Below are 23,236 nucleotides of genomic sequence, written 5' to 3'. Positions count from 1 at the left end.
CATTATGAAGTCTGAAGACTACCAACAAATTTTGCAGCATAATGTAGGGCCCAGTGTGAGAAAGCTGGGTCTCCCTCAGAGGTCATGGGTCTTCCAGCAGGACAATGACCCAAAACACACTTCCAAAAGCACTATAAAATGGTTTAAGAGAAAGCACTAGAGACTTCTAAGGTGGCCAGCAATGAGTCCAGACCTGAATCCCATAGAACACCTGTGGAGAGATCTCAAAATGGCAGTTTGGAGAAGGCACCCTTCAAATATCAGGGACCTGGAGCAGTTTGCCAAAGAAGAATGGTTTACAATTCCAGCAGAGCATTGTAAGAAACTCATTGATGGTTACCGGAAGCGGTTGTTCGCAGTTATTTTGGCTAAATGTTGTGCAACCAAGTATTAGGCTGAGGGTGCCAATACTTTTGTCTGGGCCATTTTTGGAGTTTTGTGTGAAATGATCAATGATTTGATTTTTGCTTCATTCTCTTTTGTGTTTTTTCCTTGCAAGCAAATTAAATGAAGATAATAATACCAAAGAATTTGTGATTGCAATCATTTTCAGGAAGAAACTGAGTATTATCTGACAGAATTGCAGGGGTGCCAATACTTTTGGCCACCACTGTAATAAATAACATTTCCCACATGTCTAATTTACATCAGCACAATTTTGGGACCAATTTTTTTTATTATTAGGGAGCTATAAGGGTTAAAAGTTGACCAGCGATTTCTCATTTTTCCAACAAAATTTACAAACCAACTATTTTTAGGGAACGCTTCACATTTGAAGTCACCTTGAGGGGTCTTTATGACAGAAAATACCCAAAAGTGACACCATTCTAAAAATTGCACCCTTCAAGGTGCTCAAAACCACATTCAAGAACTTTATTAACCCTTCAGGTGCTTCACAGGAATTTTTGGAATGTGGAAGAAAAAAATGAACATTTAACTTTTTTATTCACGAATATGTTACTTTAGACCCAATTTTTTTTTATTTTTGCAGGGGTAACAGGAAAAAAAGGACCCCAAAATTTGTTGTACAATTTCCCCTGAGCACGCAGATACCCCATATGTGGGGAAAAACCACTGCTTGGGCGCACGGCAGGGTTCAGAAGGGAAGAAGCACCATTTAACTTTTTGAATGTAAAATTTGCTTGAATAATTAGCGGACACCATGTTGCGTTTGAGGAGCCCCTGATGTGCCCCACAAGTGACACCATTTTAGAAACTAGACCCTCAGGGAACTTATCTAGATGTGTGGTGAACACCTTGAACCCCAAGGTGCTTCACAGAAGTTTATAACATTGTGCTGTAAAATTAAATTTTCACATTTTCCCCCAAAAATGTTTTTTAGCTCCCAATTTTGCATTTTCATAAGGTTAACAGGAGAAATTTCACCATGCAGCTTGTTGTTCAATTGCTCCTGAGTAAGCAGATACCCCATATGTGGGGCAAAACCACTGTCTTGGCGCACAGCAGGGTTCGGAAGAGAAGCAGCGCCATTTGACTTTTTGAATGTAAAATTTGCTTGAATAATTAGCGGACGCCATGTTGCGTTTGGAGAGCTCATGATGTGCCTAAACAGTGGAAACCCCCCACAAGTAACACCATTTTGGAAACTAGACCTCTCAAGGAACTTATCTAGATAGTGGTGAGCACCTTGAACCCCCAGGTACTTTACAGAAGTTTATAACATGGAGTCGTGAAAATAAAAAAATCTAACTTTTCCACAAAAATGATCTTTTAGTCCCAATTTTTTTATTTTCACAAGGGTAAGGGGAGAAAATGGACCCCAAAAACTTTTTTGCTATTTCTCTTGAGTACTCCAATACCCCATATGTGGGGAAAATACAGTGTTTGGGCGCATGGCAGAGTTCAGAAGGGAAGGAGCACTGTGTGACTTTTTGAATGCAAAATTTGTTGGAATTGAGAGCGGACGCCATGTCGCGTTTGGAGAGCCCCTGATGTGCCTAAATAGTGGAAACCCCCCACAAGTGACCCCATTTTGGAAACTACACCCCTCAAGTATTTTATCAAGGGGTATAGTGAACATTTTGAACCCAGAGGTACGACACAGAATTTGATAACATTAGGTCATCATATTGAATAAGTTGTCATTAGTCTTGAGTGCAAGTGATCGCTACTTGAGTTTGCATCGGGTACTCAGGTATTCACCATGTATCAAGGGTGCTCGAGTGACATGCTCGAGTCTCCGCACACATGTTTCACGGTTATTAGACACCCGAAAAAAAACATGTGGGGATCGCTCATGCATGGCAGGAAATCCCCGCAAGTTTTTTTTGGCCACGAAGCATATGGGGCGGAGACTCGAGCATGTCACTCGAGCACCCGCGATACTCAGTGCATACCCAAGCACCTGATGCAAATTCAAGTAGTGAGCACTTGCACTCAACGCTAGTCGCCATATCGTCATCTTTTTTTTTTTTACTTTTGAAAAAAATCCCAACACAACCCTAACCCTAACACAACCCCAACCCTAACCCTAGCCCAACCCTAACCCTAACCCTAACCCTAGAATTTATTTTTTACGCCATTCCTCGTGCGGTATAAGTAATTAGACAACTTTATTCTTTGGGTCAGTGCGATTACAGCGATACCAGAATCATATGGGGTTTTTATGATTGACAACTGTCACACACTAAAAGACGCATTTTTTTGCAAAATCTAGTTTTTGCATCGCCATATTTTGAGAGCTATAATTTTTCCATATTTTGGCCGACAGTCATGTGATGGCTTGATTTTTGCGGGATGAGTTGACGTTTTTATTGGTGCCATTTTCAGGCACGTGACATTTTTTGATCGCTTTCTTTTCCGATTTTTGGGAGGCAGAATAAACAAAAACCAGCAATTCCAGAATTTTTTTAATGTTTTTTTTTATGCTGTTCCGCGTGTGGTAAAATTGATAAGGTAGCTTTATTCTTCGGGTCAGTACCTTTACAGCGGTACCACATTTATATAGTTTTTTTATGTTTTGGCGCTTTTACACAATAAAAGCTATTTTATAGAAAAAAATATTTTTTTTCATCGCTTTTATCTGAGAGCTATACCTTTTTTATTTTTTGACTGATGGAGCTGTATGGTGGCTTGTTTTTTTGTGGGACAAGATTAAGTTTTCAGCGGTACCATTTTTACTTATATTTGTCTTTTTGATCGCGTGTTATTTCATTTTTTGTTTGGCGGTATGATGATAAAGCATTGTTTTTTGCTTTGTTTTTTATTTTATTTTTTTACCGTGTTCACTAAAGGGGTTAACTAGTGGGACAGTTTATAGGTCAGGTCGTTCCGGATGCGGCGATACAAAATATGTGTACTTTTATTGTTTTTTTTGTTTTTTTTTTCATAATAATATTTATTGATGGGTACATTATATTTTTATTTTTGGTGGATTATTTTTTTTATCTTTTTAAATATTTTTACATTTTTTTTTTTCATTTTTTAACACTTTGTGGACTTTTATTCTGTGTCCAACTCTGGGACTTTCACTTTTTTATTCTGATCGCCTGTATAGCACAGGAATGCAGCACCATCCCTGTGCCATGCAGATAGTCAGCGCTGGACAGGGAGAAGATAGTTTTGTCATGCACTGCGCATGACCAAAGAATATTCCTGCTGTCTGGTGACCCGGATGTTGTGATGACGACATCGGGTCGTCATGATCACATCGGGTCGTCATGGCAACATCCGGGAAGCCGCGACAGACAGCTCTGGAGGCTGGAAGAGGAGGTGAGTATTCCGATCACCTCCCCTTGCTACCGCAATGCTGCGATCGACTTCTATTACAGCATTGCGGGTGTTAATGTGCCGGGAGCGGCACATAGTACCGGGTGTCAGCTGTGACTTTCAGCTGACACCCGGCGGCGATCGCCCCGCACCGCTTGTGTGCGGGCGCGATTGCCATATGACCTAATAGTACGTCATTGGTCCAATCGGCCCAGGTCACCAAAACGTACTATTAGGTCATACATCAGAAAGGGGTTAAGGTTGGTGGGGCCCAATTAGAGATATTGCTGTAGGACTTGTGATTTCTATCTACGCCACTGTGTATAGGATAATAGAGTATAATAAAGTTGTTATGGACGTGACTTAACATTGTGTAGTGAGTCTGTTGTGCCAATAGTGACGGATATTTCTTGTTGCCAAAACTGTGATAGTAACATAGTTTGTAAAGCCGAATAAAGACTTGCGTCCATCAAGTTCGACCTGTTAGTTCTGTAATTGCTAAAGTTGATCCAGAGGAGGGCAAAAACCCCAAATGATTTAGCCAATCTTCACCTGAGGAAAAATTCCCTCCCGACTCTGAAACCAGCAGTCAGAATAAATCCCTGTATCAACCTACTATTTTATTTTATTTTTAAGTATACGCTGAAATCTGCCTGGTATCTAGAAATGCATCCAGTCCCCGCTTGAACTGGTGTAGTGAATCCGACATTACCGTCTCCTCACTCAGTGAATTCCATATTCTCACTGCTCTTACCGTAAAGAACCCCTTCCTATGCTGGTGCTGAAACCTTTTCTCTTCCAGTCTTAGTGAATGCCCTCTTGTTACCGTAATATCCCTCCTTTTGAACAAATCCCGGGCAAGATCTCTATACTGTCCCCTAACATATTTGTACACATTTATTATGTCCCCCCTCAACCTTCTCTTTTCCAGGCTGAATAGTCCTAGTTTTGCCAACCTCTCTGGGTATTGCAGTCCCTCCATTCCCTTTATTAATTTTGTTGCCCTCCCTTGTACCTTTTCAAGCTCGTTTATATCCTTTCTATATATTGGGGCCCATAACTGAGCACAGTATTCCAAGTGTGGTCTGACCAGAGCTTTGTACAGTGGAAGAACAATGTTCTCATCCTTTGCAGCTATACCTCTTCTGATACATCCCATTACCCTGTTTGCCCTTACAGCAGCGGCCTGACTTTGGGCACTCCAATTTAGTTTGCTATCAGTCAAGATGCCCAAGTCCTTCTCCATCTCTGAATTCCCCAATGATTTCCCATTCAGTGAGTACTGGTGACTTCCATTTTTCCTTCCCATATGTATGACCTTACATTTCTCCTCGTTAAACCTCATTTGCCATTTAATGCTCCACCTACCCAGTTTATCCAAATCCCTCTGTAGGTCTGCACTGTCCTCTTTTGTATTAATTGTTTTACATAACTTTGTGTCATCTGCAAATATTGATATTTTACTATTTATCCCGTTGACTGTCGTTAATAAAGATATTAAATAACATTGGGCCTAGTACAGACCCCTGTGGTACCCCACTAGTGACGCTTACCCAATCTGAGTATATTCCATTTATAACCACCCTCTGCCTTCTATCCCTTAGCCAGTTAGCTACCCACTTGCAAACATTGATATTTTTATTCACGTTAAATCTTTGCTAACCAACTGTCATTAGTGCAATCATACAACATACAAGCCTCTGATTGCTCAGGTGATGCACTGTACTACTGTGTTATCCCTTGACTGTCAGTGTAATACTAACGGCCCTATACACATGATAGATATTGGCCGAACGGTCATTTGGCAGACTGCTATCTCTCCCATATACACAAATATTCCAGCTTTCCTGTGGTCTGTATGAGAGAGTCGCCTCCAGACTCCTCTAGTGGAGGATTATCTACAGGAAGAACAAACGGATTAACCTCTGTAATTCAGGCCCCCAAATACATTATATAGTCAACCAAATCCCCCAAAATCTGTGCTTTCATGCAACTTTAGTCTAATGCGTATGAGGGTGTTAAAAGGCAACTTATTGGACACTCCCTTTGGCCCGACATAGTAGACATTCGTACATTGCAGGCCCAGACACCATTATTAGGCATTTAAATATCGTAGTAACTAGGCAGCCCCATACTATCGAGTACTTGGGGGAGAAGGGGCATTGAGCCGAACTCTGTCAAACCTTCTTAGATGCCATCTGTGCTTTTGACAGCAGTAAGTGGTTAAACTGCCAGGGTTTTTGTTGCAGCCGCACTTGAGCCAACCCTGCAGTGTACATCTATGTTTTGATGCCCAAAAGACTTAAAATTCATATAGACGGCCGGGGATGATGTAGTCAGTGACTGACTTTGACCAAATATGTTCCCGAGCCATAGTAGAAGATAAAGATGTCATCCACTTCATGAAGTAGTTATTTCTCATGTTACGTGTAATGAATATCTCCTGCGGTATTGCTAATGCCTATTCCAGTGTCAGTAAATGATTAGAGAATTCACTTTATGGAAGATAAGTTTATGAGAAACGTATTCAGCTGCAGACTCCAAGGAAGAAACTGCTTGTTGTCTGTGGCCTAAAATATATAGGTTTTATTAGTAGATGTAAAGAATAAAACTAAATACTGTAAAATAATAAATCTCCTCATATGTTTCTCTTATTATCTCCAGTAATTGGATTATTACACAGGATTTTTATGATGTTACATCGGCTCATATTCTTATTCAGGTCTCTACAATATCAGATCCTCTCAGTGAAGATCTACTATATAAGAGAATTTTCCTGATTTACCCATCAAAGATGGATATGGACAGAGACAAGATGGCGGAGAGGATATTACACCTCACCCTAGAGATCCTCTTCCGGCTTACTGGAGAGGTGAGAGATTCTGATGACGTCACATTACATCATTCTTATCTATGGGAATAACAGATGGACAGAACTGGAGAGGTGAGGACTCTGGAAATGTCTGTAGTGAGATTTATGAATGTGTCTCTCCATAACCAGGATTACACAGTAGTGAAGAAGACCTCTAGTGAGCGCTGTCAGGACCCTGTGTCTGAGAGATGGGGAAGACCCCTGAGCCCAATCACAGGGCCTCCACCTCAACCCCTGATACATGAGGACATCAATGACCAGAAGATCCTAGAACTCACCTACAAGATGATTGAGCTGCTGACTGGAGAGGTGACACTGCTGGGAATGCTGGGACATTATACAGTAACGCTATGAAGGGATCGGGGGGATGACGGTATCATTGTATGTGTCAGGTTCCTATAAGGTGTCAGGATGTCGCTGTCTATTTCTCCATGGATGAGTGGGAGTATTTAGAAGGACACAAAGATCTGTACAGGGACGTCATGATGGAGGTTCCCCAGCCCCTCACATCACCAGGTAATAGACAGGACTAAATACACACAGCCTATAATTATCTGTATGTAAAGAATGAATTCAGTCCCTGTATGTGTTTCCTCCAGATCTATACAGTAAGAGGACAACACCAGACAGATGTCCCCGTCCTCTTCTTCCACAGGACTGTAAACAAGAAGATCCCAATGTTCCTCAGGATCATCAGGTAGATGGAGAGAAGGTGTCATGAGATCTCTCCTATGATGTGTAGATGGCTGTGAAGGTCTTGTGTTCAGTCTTGTTTTATCCACAAGTATTATATGTTTTATACTTGTGTAATGAGAAGGGTGGAGATGGCAGGATTAGAGCTGATCATAGATGTGACTTCTCATCTGTCTGTGACTTTTACAATATTTGTTTTCAGGGTGAAGATCTGACCCATATTAATACTACAGAGACATATGTGAGGGGTGATGAGTGGTGTAAAGAGGAGATTCCTACAGATAACCTCCCAGGTGAGTAGTAACCACTAAATGCTGAGAAGTCACAGATCCTTCTCCGTCGCTGTCTGTTTCTGCTTTATCGGTGGTGTAATCCGGCCGTATTACAATCGTGTGATCACCATTTTACCCCTAGACCACAATATTCTGCTCCACCAAAAACTGTTCAAATGACTTTGGGCATTAAAAGCCATTTTCTCTAGAACTTACAACCTGGAGGATACACCTTCTAACTGAAATTAGAAGTCGCTGACCCTTACCTGCCCAGATCTATAAACTGAAAAGCCAAATGACAGCGTACGTAGAATGTGCTGACAATTTAGAAAATCACTTGAAGAAAAATATTATTACAGAAAGTGGAGGGTAATGATGCTGTTGGCTTCCTAGAACCCTGATATCTTATTGGATGAATCTACCTTCTCTCCCTTCTGTGTTGCTGAATGTCCTCATATGGTCCCTACAAGACCAGGTCCAGTCTTTCTGGCCAAACTTCACTTTTTGTGATTGATAACATTAAATGTGCAGTGAGGGACAAGTGTGAATTTCTGTACAATAACAATAGAATTTACCTTTATCTTAAATTTTCAATTTCTTTTAAAACCAACTAACTTCAAACAGGAATGTGATAAACTACATAAAAAACATTACACCTGTGCCATGATATATCTCTAAGCTGTGCGTGGCTGATGGCTGTAATATACATTTATTCCCGCCTGCAGGAGATGTGTTGGCTCGAGCCCTGGTTTCATGGATTCACTCCACGTCATAGATTCCATTATGTTTTCAATCCTAAGGAATTCAGATTACTGCACAATCTCTCCTGAAATGGGGGCGCTAATACTTTCTCTACTCTTCTGGTCAGGACTCATAGTAGCTCCAATGGTCCACCATAAATGAGTGCGACTCCAGTTTAGTGTTGGAGCTCTCCCCTCATACATATGTTGATGTTGGGAATGTAACATTTTTTTTTATTTTATGTCTATTTTTTATAGGTTCATTCTGTGTAATAGTTTGATTGTGATGGGATCAGCCGGCCTCACTTATGTGACTCTGTAGCTCCCTTGTAGTCTTTCAAAAAGGTCTCCATTGCCTCTTCCAAATGCCTTAGATCTAAATTTAAGACCCCTCAGCTCTGCACTATTATAAAAAGGTCTCCTTGAATGTCTAATATTTCTTCATGAAACTCATCTGATAGATAATATTGTCCCTTACGATGGTTTAGATTGCCAAGAGCCACCGAGCCCCATACTCTAATTACGCCAGGGAGGTTTCACCACTAGTTACTCATCTTTTATTGATGAAGACTGTTCAGTTTGATCATTTTAGTAGATGTGTTATTGTCTATACCCACAATTTTTGACTAGGCAAAAAAATGGAAGCTGGCACGTTTAGGCAGGCTGCGCTGCAGGAATGAAGAGGCTTGGGATTCCAAGACGGCTTTTATTAATACCAACACGTTTCTGTGCCGGATCGGCGCCTTTCTCAAAGTATAAAAACCAAATGCCTCAATTTTTGACTACAGTAGTTAATGCCCAAAATACTCTGATTTAACCACTTCCTGCAGCCAGTTTTGTGTTCCTAATTAGGCCCCAATTTTCACATCTGATGTGTGACACTTTATGTGCTGAGAACTTTGGAATTCTTCACAAAGGATAATAGAAACAAATGGACTTTTACAAATTATTTTCCAACTTTTCTTGAATTTGACAATACCCTATATACGGTTGTACACTACTGTCTGGACACATGGCAGGTTAAGAAAGGAAGGATTTAGCTATTTGAATGCAGATCTTGCTGGAATAGTTTGCAGACACAATGTATTAGGGCACTTTTCGTGGTCACCTGGCAGCTCAAAAGATGGCTCCTACGAACAGGCTTGGCACTATCCACCCCGTTTTCCAGATCTCAGGAATTTTCTAGTTCATCACCCTTTAAACATTAAAGGGTGATGAACAAGGACTTACACAGAGACCGCTAAGCTTGGGCCACGGTGTTACCTGCTATTCTCTGTGATGTGACTTGGCAAGAAGAATAGTCAGGTAGCCGAGTCAGAATCAGGAGGGCAGAGAAAATACAAAATCAGATGACACAAGAGTGGTCAGTAAATGGGCCGAGGTCACAACAGGACACAAATACACAAGCTGTGAGATGAGTACAGAGGACTGAACCAGAGGAGAACAAGGCTGTATCTGGCAGCTTCCAGCAATATGCTCTGAGCTTTACTAGGGTGTGGTGCTTTCCAGCTGGCTAAAGCAGGAAGCTGATTACTCAAGCTGGACAGCACACACACCCATACTGCCAGACTGGATGGTACTATACAGTGGTGGCCAAAAGTATTGGCACCCCTGCAATTCTGTCAGATAATACTCAGTTTCTTCCTGAAAATGATTGCAATCACAAATTCTTCGGTATTATTATCTTCATTTAATTTGTCTTCAATGAAAAAACACAAAAAGAATTGTCCTAAAGCCAAATTGGATATAATTCCACACCAAACCTAAAAAAGGGGGTGGACAAAAGTATTGGCACTGTTTGAAAAATCACGTGATGCTTCTTTAATTCGTGTAATTAACAGCACCTGTAACTTACCTGTGGCACCTAACAGGTGTTGGCAATAACTAAATCACACTTGCAGCCAGTTAACATGGATTAAAGTTGACTCAACCTCTGTCCTGTGTCCTTGTGTGTACCACATTGAGCATGGAGAAAAGAAAGAAGACCAAAGAACTGTCTGAGGACTTGAGAAACCAAATTGTGAGGAAGCATGAGCAATCTCAAGGCTACAAGTCCATCTCCAAAGACCTGAATGTTCCTGTGTCTTCCGTGCGCAGTGTCATCAAGAAGTTTAAAGCCCATGGCCCTGTGGCTAACCTCCCTAGATGTGGATGGAAAAGAAAAATTGACGAGAGATTTCAATGCAAGATTGTGCGGATGGTGGATAAAGAACCTCGACTAACATCCAAACAAGTTCAAGCTGCCCTGCAGTCCGAGGGTACAACAGTGTCAACCCGTACTATCCGTCGGCGTCTGAATGAAAAGGGACTGTATGGTAGGGTACCCAGGAAGACCCCACTTCTTACCCCGAGACATAAAAAAGCCAGGCTGGAGTTTGCCAAAACTTACCTGAGAAAGCCTAAAACGTTTTGGAAGAAAGCTCTCTGGTCAGATGAGACAAAAGTATAGGTTTTTGGGAAAAAGCATCAACATAGAGTGTACAGGAAAAAAAAGAGGCATTCAAAGAAAAGAACACGGTCCCTACAGTCAAACATGGCGGAGGTTCCCTGATGTTTTGTGGTTGCTTTGCTGCCTCTGGCACTGGACTGCTTGACCGTGTGCATGGCATTACGAAGTCTGAAGACTACCAACAAATTTTGCAGCATAATGTAGGGCCCAGTGTGAGAAAGCTGGGTCTCCCTCAGAGGTCATGGGTCTTCCAGCAGGACAATGACCCAAAACACACTTCCAAAAGCACTATAAAATGGTTTGAGAGAAAGCACTGGAGACTTCTAAGGTGGCCAGCAATGAGTCCAGACTTGAATCCCATAGAACACCTGTGGAGAGATCTCAAAATGGCAGTTTGGAGAAGGCACCCTTCAAATATCAGGGACCTGGAGCAGTTTGCCAAAGAAGAATGGTCTACAATTCCAGCAGAGAATTGTAAGAAACTCATTGATGGTTACCGGAAGCGGTTGTTCGCAGTTATTTTGGCTAAAGGTTCTGCAACCAAGTATTAGGCTGAGGGTGCCAATACTTTTGTCCGGCTCTTTTTTGGAGTTTTGTGTGAAATGATCAATGATTTGATTTTTGCTTCATTCTCTTTTGTGATTTTTCCTTGCAAGCAAATTAAATGAAGATAATAATACCAAAGAATTTGTGATTGCAATCATTTTCAGGAAGAAACTGAGTATTATCTGACAGAATTGCAGGGGTGCCAATACCTTTGGCCACCACTGTAGGTCTCAGGCACCCTAATCTTAGTGGCTGGGCAGAGCCTGGGCCGCCTAGAGCTTCTTGCTCCGACACCTTCATTACTAGTACCACCTGCAGAATGAATAAGACAGCGCCTGGTGACAGAAGCAGATGTCTCAGGAGCAGGTCACAAAGGAGATGGGACACCCCTTTTGAAGAAGCCCTAATATGACAAAATGACAGAAAACCAGAGCAGTAGAAATCCCCTAGGAGTAGTGACTATTTTGACTCCACAGGCTCTTTCTAGAAATTAGCATGTAGTGGATGTTGGAGAGTGAAAATTGCTAAATAGTATTTTATTGCCCAACACATATTACCCAGATTGTGCTCCAGGAGACACACACCATCAATTAAGTGGGTTCTTCTCACTATAGTAATGTCAAATACATGGATGCTAAATGTGGCTTGGGCACACTGCAAGGCTCAGAAGTGAGGGGGAGATTTGACTTTGGGAGAGCGGATCCTGCTGGATTGGTTTATGGAAGCCATGTTTCTTTTTAAGAGCCTTTTAGTCACTAATAATGTGGAAACCTCTGTTTTTCCATTGACAGGTGATGGACCTGAGTGGGGACTTGTTTTTGGTGAGATCAGTAGAAGTTGTTATTGCTATAATTTTCACCTACATAACATTGTTTGGTGGCTTTTTATTCCCTATTTGGGAAGCAGAATGAAAAAACAGTTGAACACCACGCTCTACTGGTTCATCCTATGAGGTTTTATATTAGACTGTGAACTGTCATTGTCTTTGTGAATAATTCTATATTTTTACATAACTGGCCGTTTTTACAGACAGTTCAAGTAGAAATGTTGAACAATATAAAATTCAAGGATATTTTATTCAAAAATAATTGGTTTTATTCTTGGCAGATGACTGTACCAGGAGATCAGAGGGACAGATGACATCTTCAAATTTTAAATCAAATGATCTCGATATCCCACAGGATACAATTGAAGTGAATGCCATTACTCCAGACATACTATCATCCCTTCACAGCAAAGATCTGTCATCTGATGCTTTGAAACAGGTCTCATCTTCTGATTCATTACCGACTGCTAAGGAAAATGAAAGTAAAAAAATAAGAATTAAAAAACAAATTGCTCCTAAAGCAAAGAAGCCATTTTCACATTCAGAATCTGGAAATAATATTCACTTCGAAAAGCCTTTTCTTAAACATCAAAAAATTCACACTGTGGAGAAAAGATTTTCTTGTTCCAAATGTGGGAAATATTTTAACCAGAAATCAGATCTTGCTAGACACCAGAGAACTCACACAGGTGAGAAGGCATACTCCTGTTCAGAATGTGAGAAATGTTTTAACCGGAAATCAAATTTGTTTAAGCACCAGAAAACTCACACTGGGGAGAAGCCTTTTTGCTGTTCAGAATGTGGGAAATGTTTTAACAAGAAATCAGATGTGATTAAGCACCAGAGAACCCACACAGGGCAGAAACAATTTTCCTGTTCAGAATGTGGGAAATATTTTATGCAGAAATGGAATCTTGTTATACACCAGAGAGCTCACACAGGGGAGAAGCCTTTTTCCTGTTCAGAATGTGGGAAATATTTTATCCAGAAATGGAATCTTGTTATACACCAGAGAAGTCACACAGGGGAGAAGCCTTTTTCCTGTTCAGAATGTGGGAAATGTTTTAACTATAAATCACATTTTGTTAACCACCAGAGAACCCACACAGGGGAGAAGCCTTTTTCATGTTTAGAATGTGGGAAATGTTTTGGGAATAAATCATCTCTTCTTAGTCACCAAAGAGCTCACACAGGGGAGAAGCCTTTTTCATGTTCAAAATGTGGAAAATGTTTTGGGAAAAAATCAATTCTTCTTGGTCACCAGAGAACTCACACAGGGGAGAAGCCTTATTCATGTTCAGAATGTGGGAAATATTTTAACCGAAAATCAAATCTTTATAGCCACAAGAGAATCCACACAGGGGAGAAGCCTTTTTCATGTTCAGATTGTGGGAAATATTTTAACCGGAAATCATATCTTTATAGGCACCAGAGAATCCACACAGGGGAGAAGCCTTTTTTATGTTCAGAATGTGGGAAATATTTTATCCAGAAATCTGATTTGATTAAGCACCAGAGAACCCACACAGGGGAGAAGCCTTTTTCATGTTCAGAATGTGGGAAATATTTTAACCAGAAATCGCATCTTGATAGACACCAGAGAATCCACACAGGGAAAAGCCTTTTTCATGTTCAGAATGTGGGAAATGTTTTAACCAGAAATCAGGTTTAGTTATGTACCAGAGAACCCACATAGGGAGACACCTTTTTCATGCTCAGAATGTGGGAAATATTTTGTGAAGAAATCGTCTCTTCTTAGTCACCAAAGAGTTCACACAGGGGAGAAGCCTTTTTCATGTTTTTAATGTGGGAAATGTTTTACACGGAAATCAACTATTAAAAAACATCAGAGAAGGCACACAAGGGAGAAGCCTTTTTCATATTCAGAATGTTGGAAATGTTTTAATCGAAAATTGTACTTTCTTAAAGGGGTTGTCCACGATTAGGGAAATCCCTTGTCATTCCTCATATTTGGCTCGTTAAAATAAAAACACTCATATTCACCATTCCAGCTTTGTCGGCAATCGCATTCCCGGGGCTCATGTGAGGTTGTTACATCACATGAGTCCTGTGCCCAATCAGCGACGGCTTCACTATCCCTGCCTTCGGATGCATTGAACATCAACAGGAAGCCAGGGCTGCGGCTGCTCTCTGACTTCTTGATGTTCAATTTGTCTGAAGATGGGGACAATCACGCCAGCACTAATTGGCTGAAGAACTCACGTGACATAACAACCTCACATGAGCCCCGGGAACGCAAGTGATGACACCGCTTGAACGACGCCTCCATGGGAGGTTTGTATCAGTGCTTTTATTTTAACACGACCAAACATGAGGATTGAGAAGGGGTTGTCCATGTAGTGGACCACACTTTAAAAGTAAAAAATCTCACACAGAGAAGCCATTGTCATACCTAGAGTGTGAAAAATGAATTACTGGAAAATTGTATTTTGTTGACCATCAAAAATAATTCAGACTTAGATAAACTATATGTGTTATTGACACATTGTACAAAGAGATTTAACAGACATTGTATTAATAAATGAGAAAGGGAAATCACTTTAGAACGTATCATATTTCTTGGCCTATAAGACATTTTTATCATGAAAATATCTTGTTAATAAGTGTGTCTTATAAACTGGAGGCAGCATCTCATGACAGAGGAGAATGCTGAGACAGTGTCTTTCCTGATCACTGAGAGTACTGCTCTCTCTCCTCCAGCCCCACCTGTATATAACTGATTGGTGCTGAGCAGGAGGGGAAGGTACCAGGACCGGTACAGAGGCTGCACGTCCTGAGTGAGCAGCTAAAAAACCTTCCATCTGACTAGCTCAAGGACCTTTCCGATCATGTAATCATTCACATGACCTGGAAGGAACTGCAAAATGGGGAAATGTGTACACAGTGTTTTTGTATGCAAATTTGCATATAATAATAATAATAATCTTTATTCTTATATAGTGCTAACATATTCCACAGCATTTTACAGACATTATCATATGTAGCAGAGCTGTGTATGTATGTAAATGTGCATATGTAGTAGAGCTGTGTGTATGTAAATTTGTCTCACAAAGAAAAATCTCCATTAAAATGTATATACTTTATTTATACCTTATTAAAAAGGAACTACTACATATGTTCCCGTTCAAATTTTACAAATTGGCACTATAGAAATGAAAAAAATGTATGTAATTCCGAGGCCATATAAATTAAATCAGGGGTTAAAGGCAGGTAGGGGAGGTGGGGATGGAGCCTCAATCCTTTCCCTATTTGTTATCCCTCATTATTTACCCTTCCTTTCCGCTGAGGTTTACACCCTAAAAGAGCGCAAGTTGTGGCACCCCCACTTTCTGTCGTATCACCCTAATTATCCCTAGATGATCCTAGGTACTACAACCACTCACAGGAGGAAAAAATTAAACCAAACATAGTTTTGGCAAATAGTTATCAGCCAAGATATCCATAAATAAAGTCACAATGCGTGAACCAACAGTATAGCTTATACTACATTAAGAGGCTCCTTCAATATCTGCAGAGGTATACCGGATTTTTCGGACTATAAGACGCACTTTTTTCCTCTAAAATTTTTAGAGGAAAGTGGGTGGTGCGTCTTAAAGTCCGAACATATGTTCTGTGGCTGGTGGGGGGCTGGGGGTGAGCGACAGCGGGGCACAGGAGGTAGCAGCCACCTGCTGCAGCCTACGCTGTGCCTGCTGCTAAAGAAAATGAATATTCCCTGCTCCCCACGCCCATGGGCGTGGGGAGCAGGGAATATTCATTCTCCTTAATAGCGTGCCCACTGTAACCATAGCTCGGCTCCTGCTGCAGCCGGCGGTCTGTGTGCCCACTATTAAAGCTCATGAATATTCGCTACAACCCACTCCCATGGGTTGTAGTGAATATTCATGGTCTTTAATAGCGTGCACACTGACCGCCGAGCGCAGCAGGAGCAGCACTGCAGCTACAGTGTGCACGCTGTGTGAGGGTGCATGGCAGGGACGCCATGCAAACCCTGCTATGCGCGGCTCACAGTGAGTGTCAGCAGCAGAGCGGAACGCAGCACTGAAGGAGAGAGGAGGGGAGTATGATTCTTTATTTTTTTTTGTGGGCAGAGTGATGGGGGCTCAAGGGGTGCCATGCATACCAGGATTAAGGGGTGCCATGCATACCAGGATGGGGGATCAAGGGGTGCCATACATACCAGGATAGGAGATCAATTGGCGCCATGCATACCAGGATGGGGGATCAAGGGGTGCCATTCATACCAGGATGGGGGAACAAGGGGTGCCATGCATACCAGGTTGGGGGAATCGGGGTGCCATGCATACCAGGATCAAGGTGTGCCATGCATACCAGGAAGAGGGGTGCCATGCATACAAGGATGGGTGATCAAGGGGTGCCATGCATACCAGGATGGGGGATCAAGGGGTGCCATGCATGCCAGGATGGGGGGATCAAGGGGTGCCATGCATACCAGGATAGGGATGAGGGCCATGTATACCAGGATGGGGATGAGGGCCACGTATACCAGGAAGGAGGGACCATACATACAAGGATGGAGGATATTAACAGAATTGGGGGACATTATCCCAATACCAGTGTCAGCAGCAGACCCCCTCCCCCATAAAAATGACCACATTTTTTGCTTACATCTTTTTTTCTATTTTCCTCCTCTAAAACCTAGGTGCGTCTTATGGTCCCGTGTGTCTTATAGTCTGAAAAATACGGTAATTCAAATATGAAGACATGAGACTAAATAATAGTGCCCATGCCTCTTAAAAAGATGCCAATAGTGCTACAGTGTTGTCACAGGCAAATAAAATGACCATGCATGAAATTCACACATAGCTTATATTACATATAAAGCTCCTTCTACAGAGGTAGAATTCAAATGTTCATGAAACAAATTAATACATTTTCCGTGCCTCTAATAAGGTGCCAATAGTGCTACAATTTTGTCACAGACAAAATACCTCTACATGTTGTAAATAGCGATTCCATTCAAAATGTAGTAGATCCCAGCTTGTCACAGAACTATATATATAGAAACCCCACATAGCTACCATTGTAATGTGACCCCAACACGTTTCCCCATTCCTGTTCAAGGTTCATCAGGAGGCTTTTTAGAAATAACCTTTTTGGGAAGTGTAGGATCACTTGTGGTTTCAAAAATTCATGTCATTCGTCTCTCAGCAGGTCATAATCCCATGTACAGCACCCTTAAATATGAGCTGTGTGTATGTAAATGTGCGCATGTAGAACAGCTGTGTGTGTGTATGTATAAATCTGTACATGTAGCAGAGCTGAGTGTGTGTGCACTGTCCACATAGAAGTGTTGTGTGTCTATATGTGCACTGTAAACTGTTCAATAATGTTCGTACTGGAAGAGGAAAAAATTGCTTGCACCAACTACCTTGGTGTTCTTATATCCAATCAAATACTGGACTTCAGCAATCAAGCCTGATGGTACCGGTTGCTCACATAAATAAGTACATAAAGGTGAAAAAAAGTGGCACTCATCGGTCCTGTAAAATCCAATATCTTTATTTAACAAAATATTAAAACTGGAACAGAGCTCATGGAAAGGATGACTGCCGTTTTGTGCTAGTCTGTGCTTCAACGGGTCCTTGGGAAACATTTAATTTCCAGAACCCGTTGAAGCGCAGGCTAGCGCAAAATGGGCGTCATCCTTTCCATGTGCTTTGTCCCTCTCAGCAGCCAGTTATAATCTTGTGTTAAATAAATACATTGGATTTTACAGAACCAGTGAGTGCTACTATTATTATTATTTATTATTATAGCGCCATTCATTCCATGGCGCTTTACATGTGAAAGGGATATACATAGCACAAACAATTGCAATAAATTTTGAACAATACAAGTCGGCGGCTGGTACAGGAGATAAGAGGGGAGTAGAGAAGGAGATCTTGTGAGAATTGGAGGTTGCGTGTAGGTAAGTACCTGGAGAACAGGTCACAGATATATGGAGGAGACACGTTGTGGATGGCTTTATATGCCATGATTAGGGTTTTGAACTTAAGTGTCTGGGCAATGGGGAGCCAGTGAAGGGATTGACAGAGAAGAGAGGCTGGGGAATAGCGGGGGACAGGTGGATTACTCAGACAGCATAGTTTAGGATAGATTGGAGGGGAGCAAGAGTGGTAGAAGGGAGGCCACAGAGCAAGAGGTTGCAGTAGTTGAGGCGGGAGATGATGAAGGCGTGCACTAGTGTGATTGAGGAATGTGCGGATCCAGGAGATATTTTTGAGTTGGATTCGGCAGGGAGTGGAAAGGGCTTGGATATGTGGTTTAAAGGAGATGTTAGAGTCCAGGGTTACCCGGAGGCAGCGGGCTTGCAGGACTGGGGAGAGTGGGCAGCCATTGACTTTGATGGATAGGTCAGTTGGGGAGGTTGAGTGAGACGGTGGAAAGATGATGAGTTCTGTTTTATCCATGTTAAGTTTTAGAAATCTGTCAGAGAAGAAGGATGAGATAGCGGACTGATATTGTGGGATTTTGGTTAGTAGGGAGTTGTGTTGAGCAAATTTGTTCGGCATTTCAAATTCGGGTTCGTGTTTGGGGTTCCAGCCTGTTTGCGCAAAAAAATCGGCTCCTTCCATGAACATCACTGATTTGCCATGCTGTCACGCAGATAACATCAGCTGGAACCTCGAGCACAAACCCGAATTTGAAATGCCAAACAAATTCGCTCAACATTAGTAGGGAGGAGATATCGGGTCCAGAGAGGTAGATCTGTGTGTCATCAGCATAGAGGTGATACTGAAAGCTATGTGATTCTATGAGCTGTCCCAGGCCGAAGGTGTAGATGGAAAAGAGCAGAGGTCCTAGGATTGAACCTTGGGACCACCGTCAGATAGGGGGCGAGATGAGGAGGTGATGTGTGAGTGAGAGACACTTAATGTCCTGTCTGTTAAGTATGAGAAGATCCAAGATAGGGCTAAGTCTTTGATGCCAAGAGAAGAGAGAGTCTGTAGTAAGAGGGAATGGTCCACTGTGTCAAAGGCAGATGACAGGTCCAGGAGGAGGAGGACAGAGTAGTGTCCTTTGGATTTAGCACTTAGTAGGTAGTTGGTGACTTTAGTCAGGGCAGTTTCAGTGGAGTGGTGCGGTGGGAAGCCAGATTGGAGGCGGTCAAAGAGGGAGCAGGAGGAGAGGCGGAGGACAGTTGAGAATGGACGTGTTGTTCCAGTAGTTTTGAGGCGTAAGGAAGAAGTGATATGGGGTGAGAGCTAGTCAGAGATGATGAGTCAAGGGAGAGCTTTTTGAGGATGGGTGTGATCGAGGCATGTTTGAAGCGTGAGGGGAAGACACCAGTTGTTAGTGACAGGTTGAAAATGTGGGTTAGGGTTGGGATGAAGGCTATGGTAAGGTTAGGGATGAGGTGGAACGAGATTGGGTCAAGTTCGCAGGTGGTGAGGTGTGATTTGGAGAGTAAAGAGGAGAGTTGATCGTCTGTAATGGTGGAGAAGCTGGTTTTGGAGGAGGATGGTTGAGTAGGTGTGAGGAGGGGCTGTGGGGACTTTAGGCAAAAGCTTTTTCTGATGTTATCAATCTTCTGCTTGAAGAATAAGGCAAAGTCTTCAGCTGAGATGAGAGGAGAGGGAGGAGGCGCTGGGGGACAGAGGAGAGAATTGAAAGTTTTAATAACTGTTTAGGGTTGTGTGACGGAGGATATGAGCGATGAGAAGCATGTTTGTTTTGCTGCAGTAAGTGTGAACTTGCAGGTAGTGAGGGACTGTTTGAATGCGATGAAGTGCTCATTGGGAGTGGGACCTTTTCCATTTCCGCTCAGCAATCCTGGAGGCCCTTCGCAGTTCTTTAGTCAGGTTGGTGTGTCAAGGTTGCCGGTTGAGTGGGCGAACTGTTGTATATGTGAGGGGGGCGACTGAATTGAGAGCTGCAGCTGTTGTGGTGTGTGGTAGGATGACTCACTCGGCCACTTCCGGAAGTAGACTCAGGAACCCGGGTTTTCTTTGCAGGCTTTATTAAACAGCATAAAGCTCTGCACTCCAGCAAAATAAACACAGCCTTAATTGGCAAAACAACAAAACAAAAGATAAACTGTAGCACAGTCCATATATGTGTGCGCGGTTCACCCACACAGGTTATGTCCAGCCTTCAGCTCCCTACTGAGCTATGGCTGTCCGGTCTGGAGACCCCGCTTCTCTAAACACAACAACAGAAAAAAAATGATGACATTTATACCTTGCTCAGCCACACCCTGAGGTGGAGGTATGGGGAATGACTTCCCTCCCATCGCTACGTCATTCCCATAAAACCACACCCTTTAAGTGAATTAACCCTTCAGCATATAACATGCTGACAGAAAGTTTATTGGCTTCAGTTCACACAGGCAAGCAACCTGTGACATATACCTCCCCTCATAAATCATACCAGTGACTCTGTCACAGGTGTTATATAAAGTGGCAGCAGCATTTTCATCGTGTAATGAACTTATGCCTGTGAGAGGGAGAAGGGATTCAGAGAGTGAGTGTAGGTTGTAACATACCTGGCGGCGTCCTTGCATGGTGGTCCATCTCCCACTGTGCAAGAGGGCGCACTTGATCTCCTGTCCAGAATGTCTCTCTGGCTTCCCTCCATGCTGTCTGTTTGTGTCTGTTTCTGCTGCTTAAGGGCGGCGCCCGATCACTTCCTGCCTTTTGTACCTGCTGTGGGTCACACCCCTTGTGCGTCCTCAGCCTATTGCTGTCTGTCACTTGGTATATAGCTCAGCAGCTCCCTTCTATCCCTGCCTGAGCATAGTGTTTCCTTCAGTGTGTGCTTGCACTCTGAAGGTGCCAGGTCCCGTCTCTTGTCTCCTGCTTTTTGTATCAGTTCCCGTGTCTGAACTGAGTCCTGTATGTCTCCTGCTTTGCGGTATCAGCTCCCGTGTCTGAACTGAGTCCTGTATGTCTCCTGCTTTGCGGTATCAGCTCCCGTGTCTGAACTGACTCCTTTCTGTGTTCTCTTGTCTGTCCTGTCTGAACACGCTCCTAGCCTGTTCCTCTCGCCTTCTAGTGGCCGATTTCCTAGACCCGCTCCTGTGTCTGGTCTGTCCTGTCTGAACACGCTCCTTGCCTGTTCGTTCCGCCTCTCTGGGGGCCGTATTCCCAGACCCGCTCCTGTATCCCTCTGCAGTGTCGGTCTCCTCCGTACACTCAGTTCCAGTCTGAACTCTCTCCTGTCCTTTACCTGTTTTGCCTCTATGTCCGTTCCCTTCCTTTTTCTGCAGAGTCTGAACTCGTACCTAACTCCTGCTTGTTGTCTCTGCAAGTACTGTGTGAGTATCTGGCTCTGTCTTTTCCTTCCTGTCTGTTCCGTGTGAACAGAGCCCTGTCCTCCCTGCTCAGCCTTGTCTGCTCTCTAGCTGTGCTTGCCTGTAATCCTCTGCCTGTATTGTTCCTGAGTCCCGGTGTGTACTGGGTCCTATCCCGCCTGTGTTCCTACCTGCTAGTGCCTCCCTGTCTGCACTCTAGCTGTGCTTGCCTTTACCCCCCTGCCTGCATACCCGCCTGCCTGCATACCAGTCGTGCCTGCCTATACCCTCCAGTCTGTGTGCCAGCCTACCAGCCTGTTCCTGTATTTCCCTGTGTGGGTCAACAGCCGTGTCCGGGGTCTGTCCTGGAGTAGCACCTGGTCCCTCTGCTCGGTTCCTCCTTGGTGCACTGGCGTCGTATGCCGTCGTGCGACCCTGGTCGGATCGGGTGAATACTTAGTCACGCCCCTCCAGGCATTCACTCTCCGGCACGGTCCAGTGGAATCACTACCAATCACACGCACACGCCGCTTAGCCCGGGCGTGTGCATAACAGCATGCTCAGGCCATGGTTCCCGTTGAGCCCCACGGCCTTCGCTCTTTGAGAAGTTTTTCCAGCGAATACATGCATTAAAATAAAATAAATAAATTTTTTTCCCCCTTTAGCTGAGTTCCAGGCGAGTTACGCACCCGTCCAGATGGATCTATCAGCCCTCGTTCCTGCGGATCCGCCACGTTACTATGGGGATCCAAGACAGTGTCGTGCATTTGTGGAGCAATGCATGCTACACTTTAAGGCCTACCCTCTCTATTTTCCTTCCGATTGGGCTAAAGTGGCCTTTATGATTGACTACCTAGCGGGTGATGCCTTGAAATGGGTCACTCCCCTATGGGAAGCATGGGATCCTGTCATCCTTGACCTGCAGGCCTTCCTGGTGGCCTTTCGTATGGTCTTCGAGGACCCTAACTCTGAAGCCCCTGCTGAAGCTTCACTTCCCAATATCCCGGAGCAGCCCCGACGGGTAATGTGTGTGGGTAGCGCAATAGTCCTCCAGCCCAATGAGACTACTGCCCACCCAGAATCCTCACAGGGTGACTACGCTTTCCGGAATACTTCTCTCAACCTCAAGAGGCAGTCCAGACGTGCTAGACTTAGAGGCAAGCCGTCACGCCAGGGTCTGTCCTCCCTGAGACCTCCTGACCCCAGCCTTGGAGTCCCTACTGAAGCTTCATCTCCCTGTATCCCGGAGAAACCCCAATGGGTAATGTGCGTGGGTAGTGCACCAGTTCTCCTGGCCGAAGAGACTTCTGCCCATCCAGACTCCACACAGGAGAACTTCCTGCACCCGGCATCAGATGCTTCTTTCTCTTTAACCGGTGTGCATGTCCAAGGATGCTCCAAAGCTGTGGTTACCTCAGAGTCTGTGCACCTCTACTACCTGGCGGAGGATCCCCTGTTGCCTCCTGAACCCTCCGGGATACCACTCGATGACAAATGGAGAGAGACTTCTCTACACCCGGTACTCAATACTTTGTCCGCTTCGTCCTGTGAGCCTGACAATGGGTACCCCAAAGTGGTAGTTACCTCCGAGTCTCTACACCCCTCCGACCAGGCGGAGGATCTCCAGTTGTCTCCTGAACCCTTCGGGGTGCTACCTGGTAGCGAAAGGACAGAGACTCTCCTATACTCTGTACCTGATACCTCGCTCGCTTCGTCCAGTGAGTCCAACTTAGTGTACTCCGAAGCAGAGGTTACTCCTGAGTCTCTACACCCCTCCGACCAGGCGGAGGACCTCCAGTTGTGTTCAGAATCCTTCGGGGTGCCACCTGGTG

General features: G+C 43.6%; 1 protein-coding gene across 1 annotated transcript in view; it reads left to right on the top strand.

Moving 5' to 3' along the window:
- The window catches only part of LOC141204949 (uncharacterized), a 46,185-nt gene extending 29,328 nt beyond the window's left edge, over positions 1-16,857 (top strand). The window contains exons 6-11 of the mRNA XM_073663987.1: positions 6,394-6,601; positions 6,731-6,910; positions 6,994-7,117; positions 7,201-7,298; positions 7,497-7,587; positions 12,409-16,857. Of these exons, the coding sequence (XP_073520088.1) occupies positions 6,394-6,601; positions 6,731-6,910; positions 6,994-7,117; positions 7,201-7,298; positions 7,497-7,587; positions 12,409-13,799 (2,092 nt within the window). The 3' untranslated portion in view covers positions 13,800-16,857. The remainder of the gene's footprint in view (positions 1-6,393; positions 6,602-6,730; positions 6,911-6,993; positions 7,118-7,200; positions 7,299-7,496; positions 7,588-12,408) is intronic.
- The last annotated feature ends 6,379 nt before the right edge of the window (positions 16,858-23,236 follow it).

Source organism: Phyllobates terribilis, unplaced genomic scaffold, assembly GCF_046119375.1.
Source record: "Phyllobates terribilis strain yellow unplaced genomic scaffold, ASM4611937v1 Scaffold_136__1_contigs__length_4911898, whole genome shotgun sequence".
In the NCBI taxonomy this organism is placed as follows: domain Eukaryota; kingdom Metazoa; phylum Chordata; class Amphibia; order Anura; family Dendrobatidae; genus Phyllobates; species Phyllobates terribilis.
The sequence above is the reverse complement of the archived record's forward strand: the minus strand, read 5'-3'. Positions and strand labels throughout refer to the sequence as shown.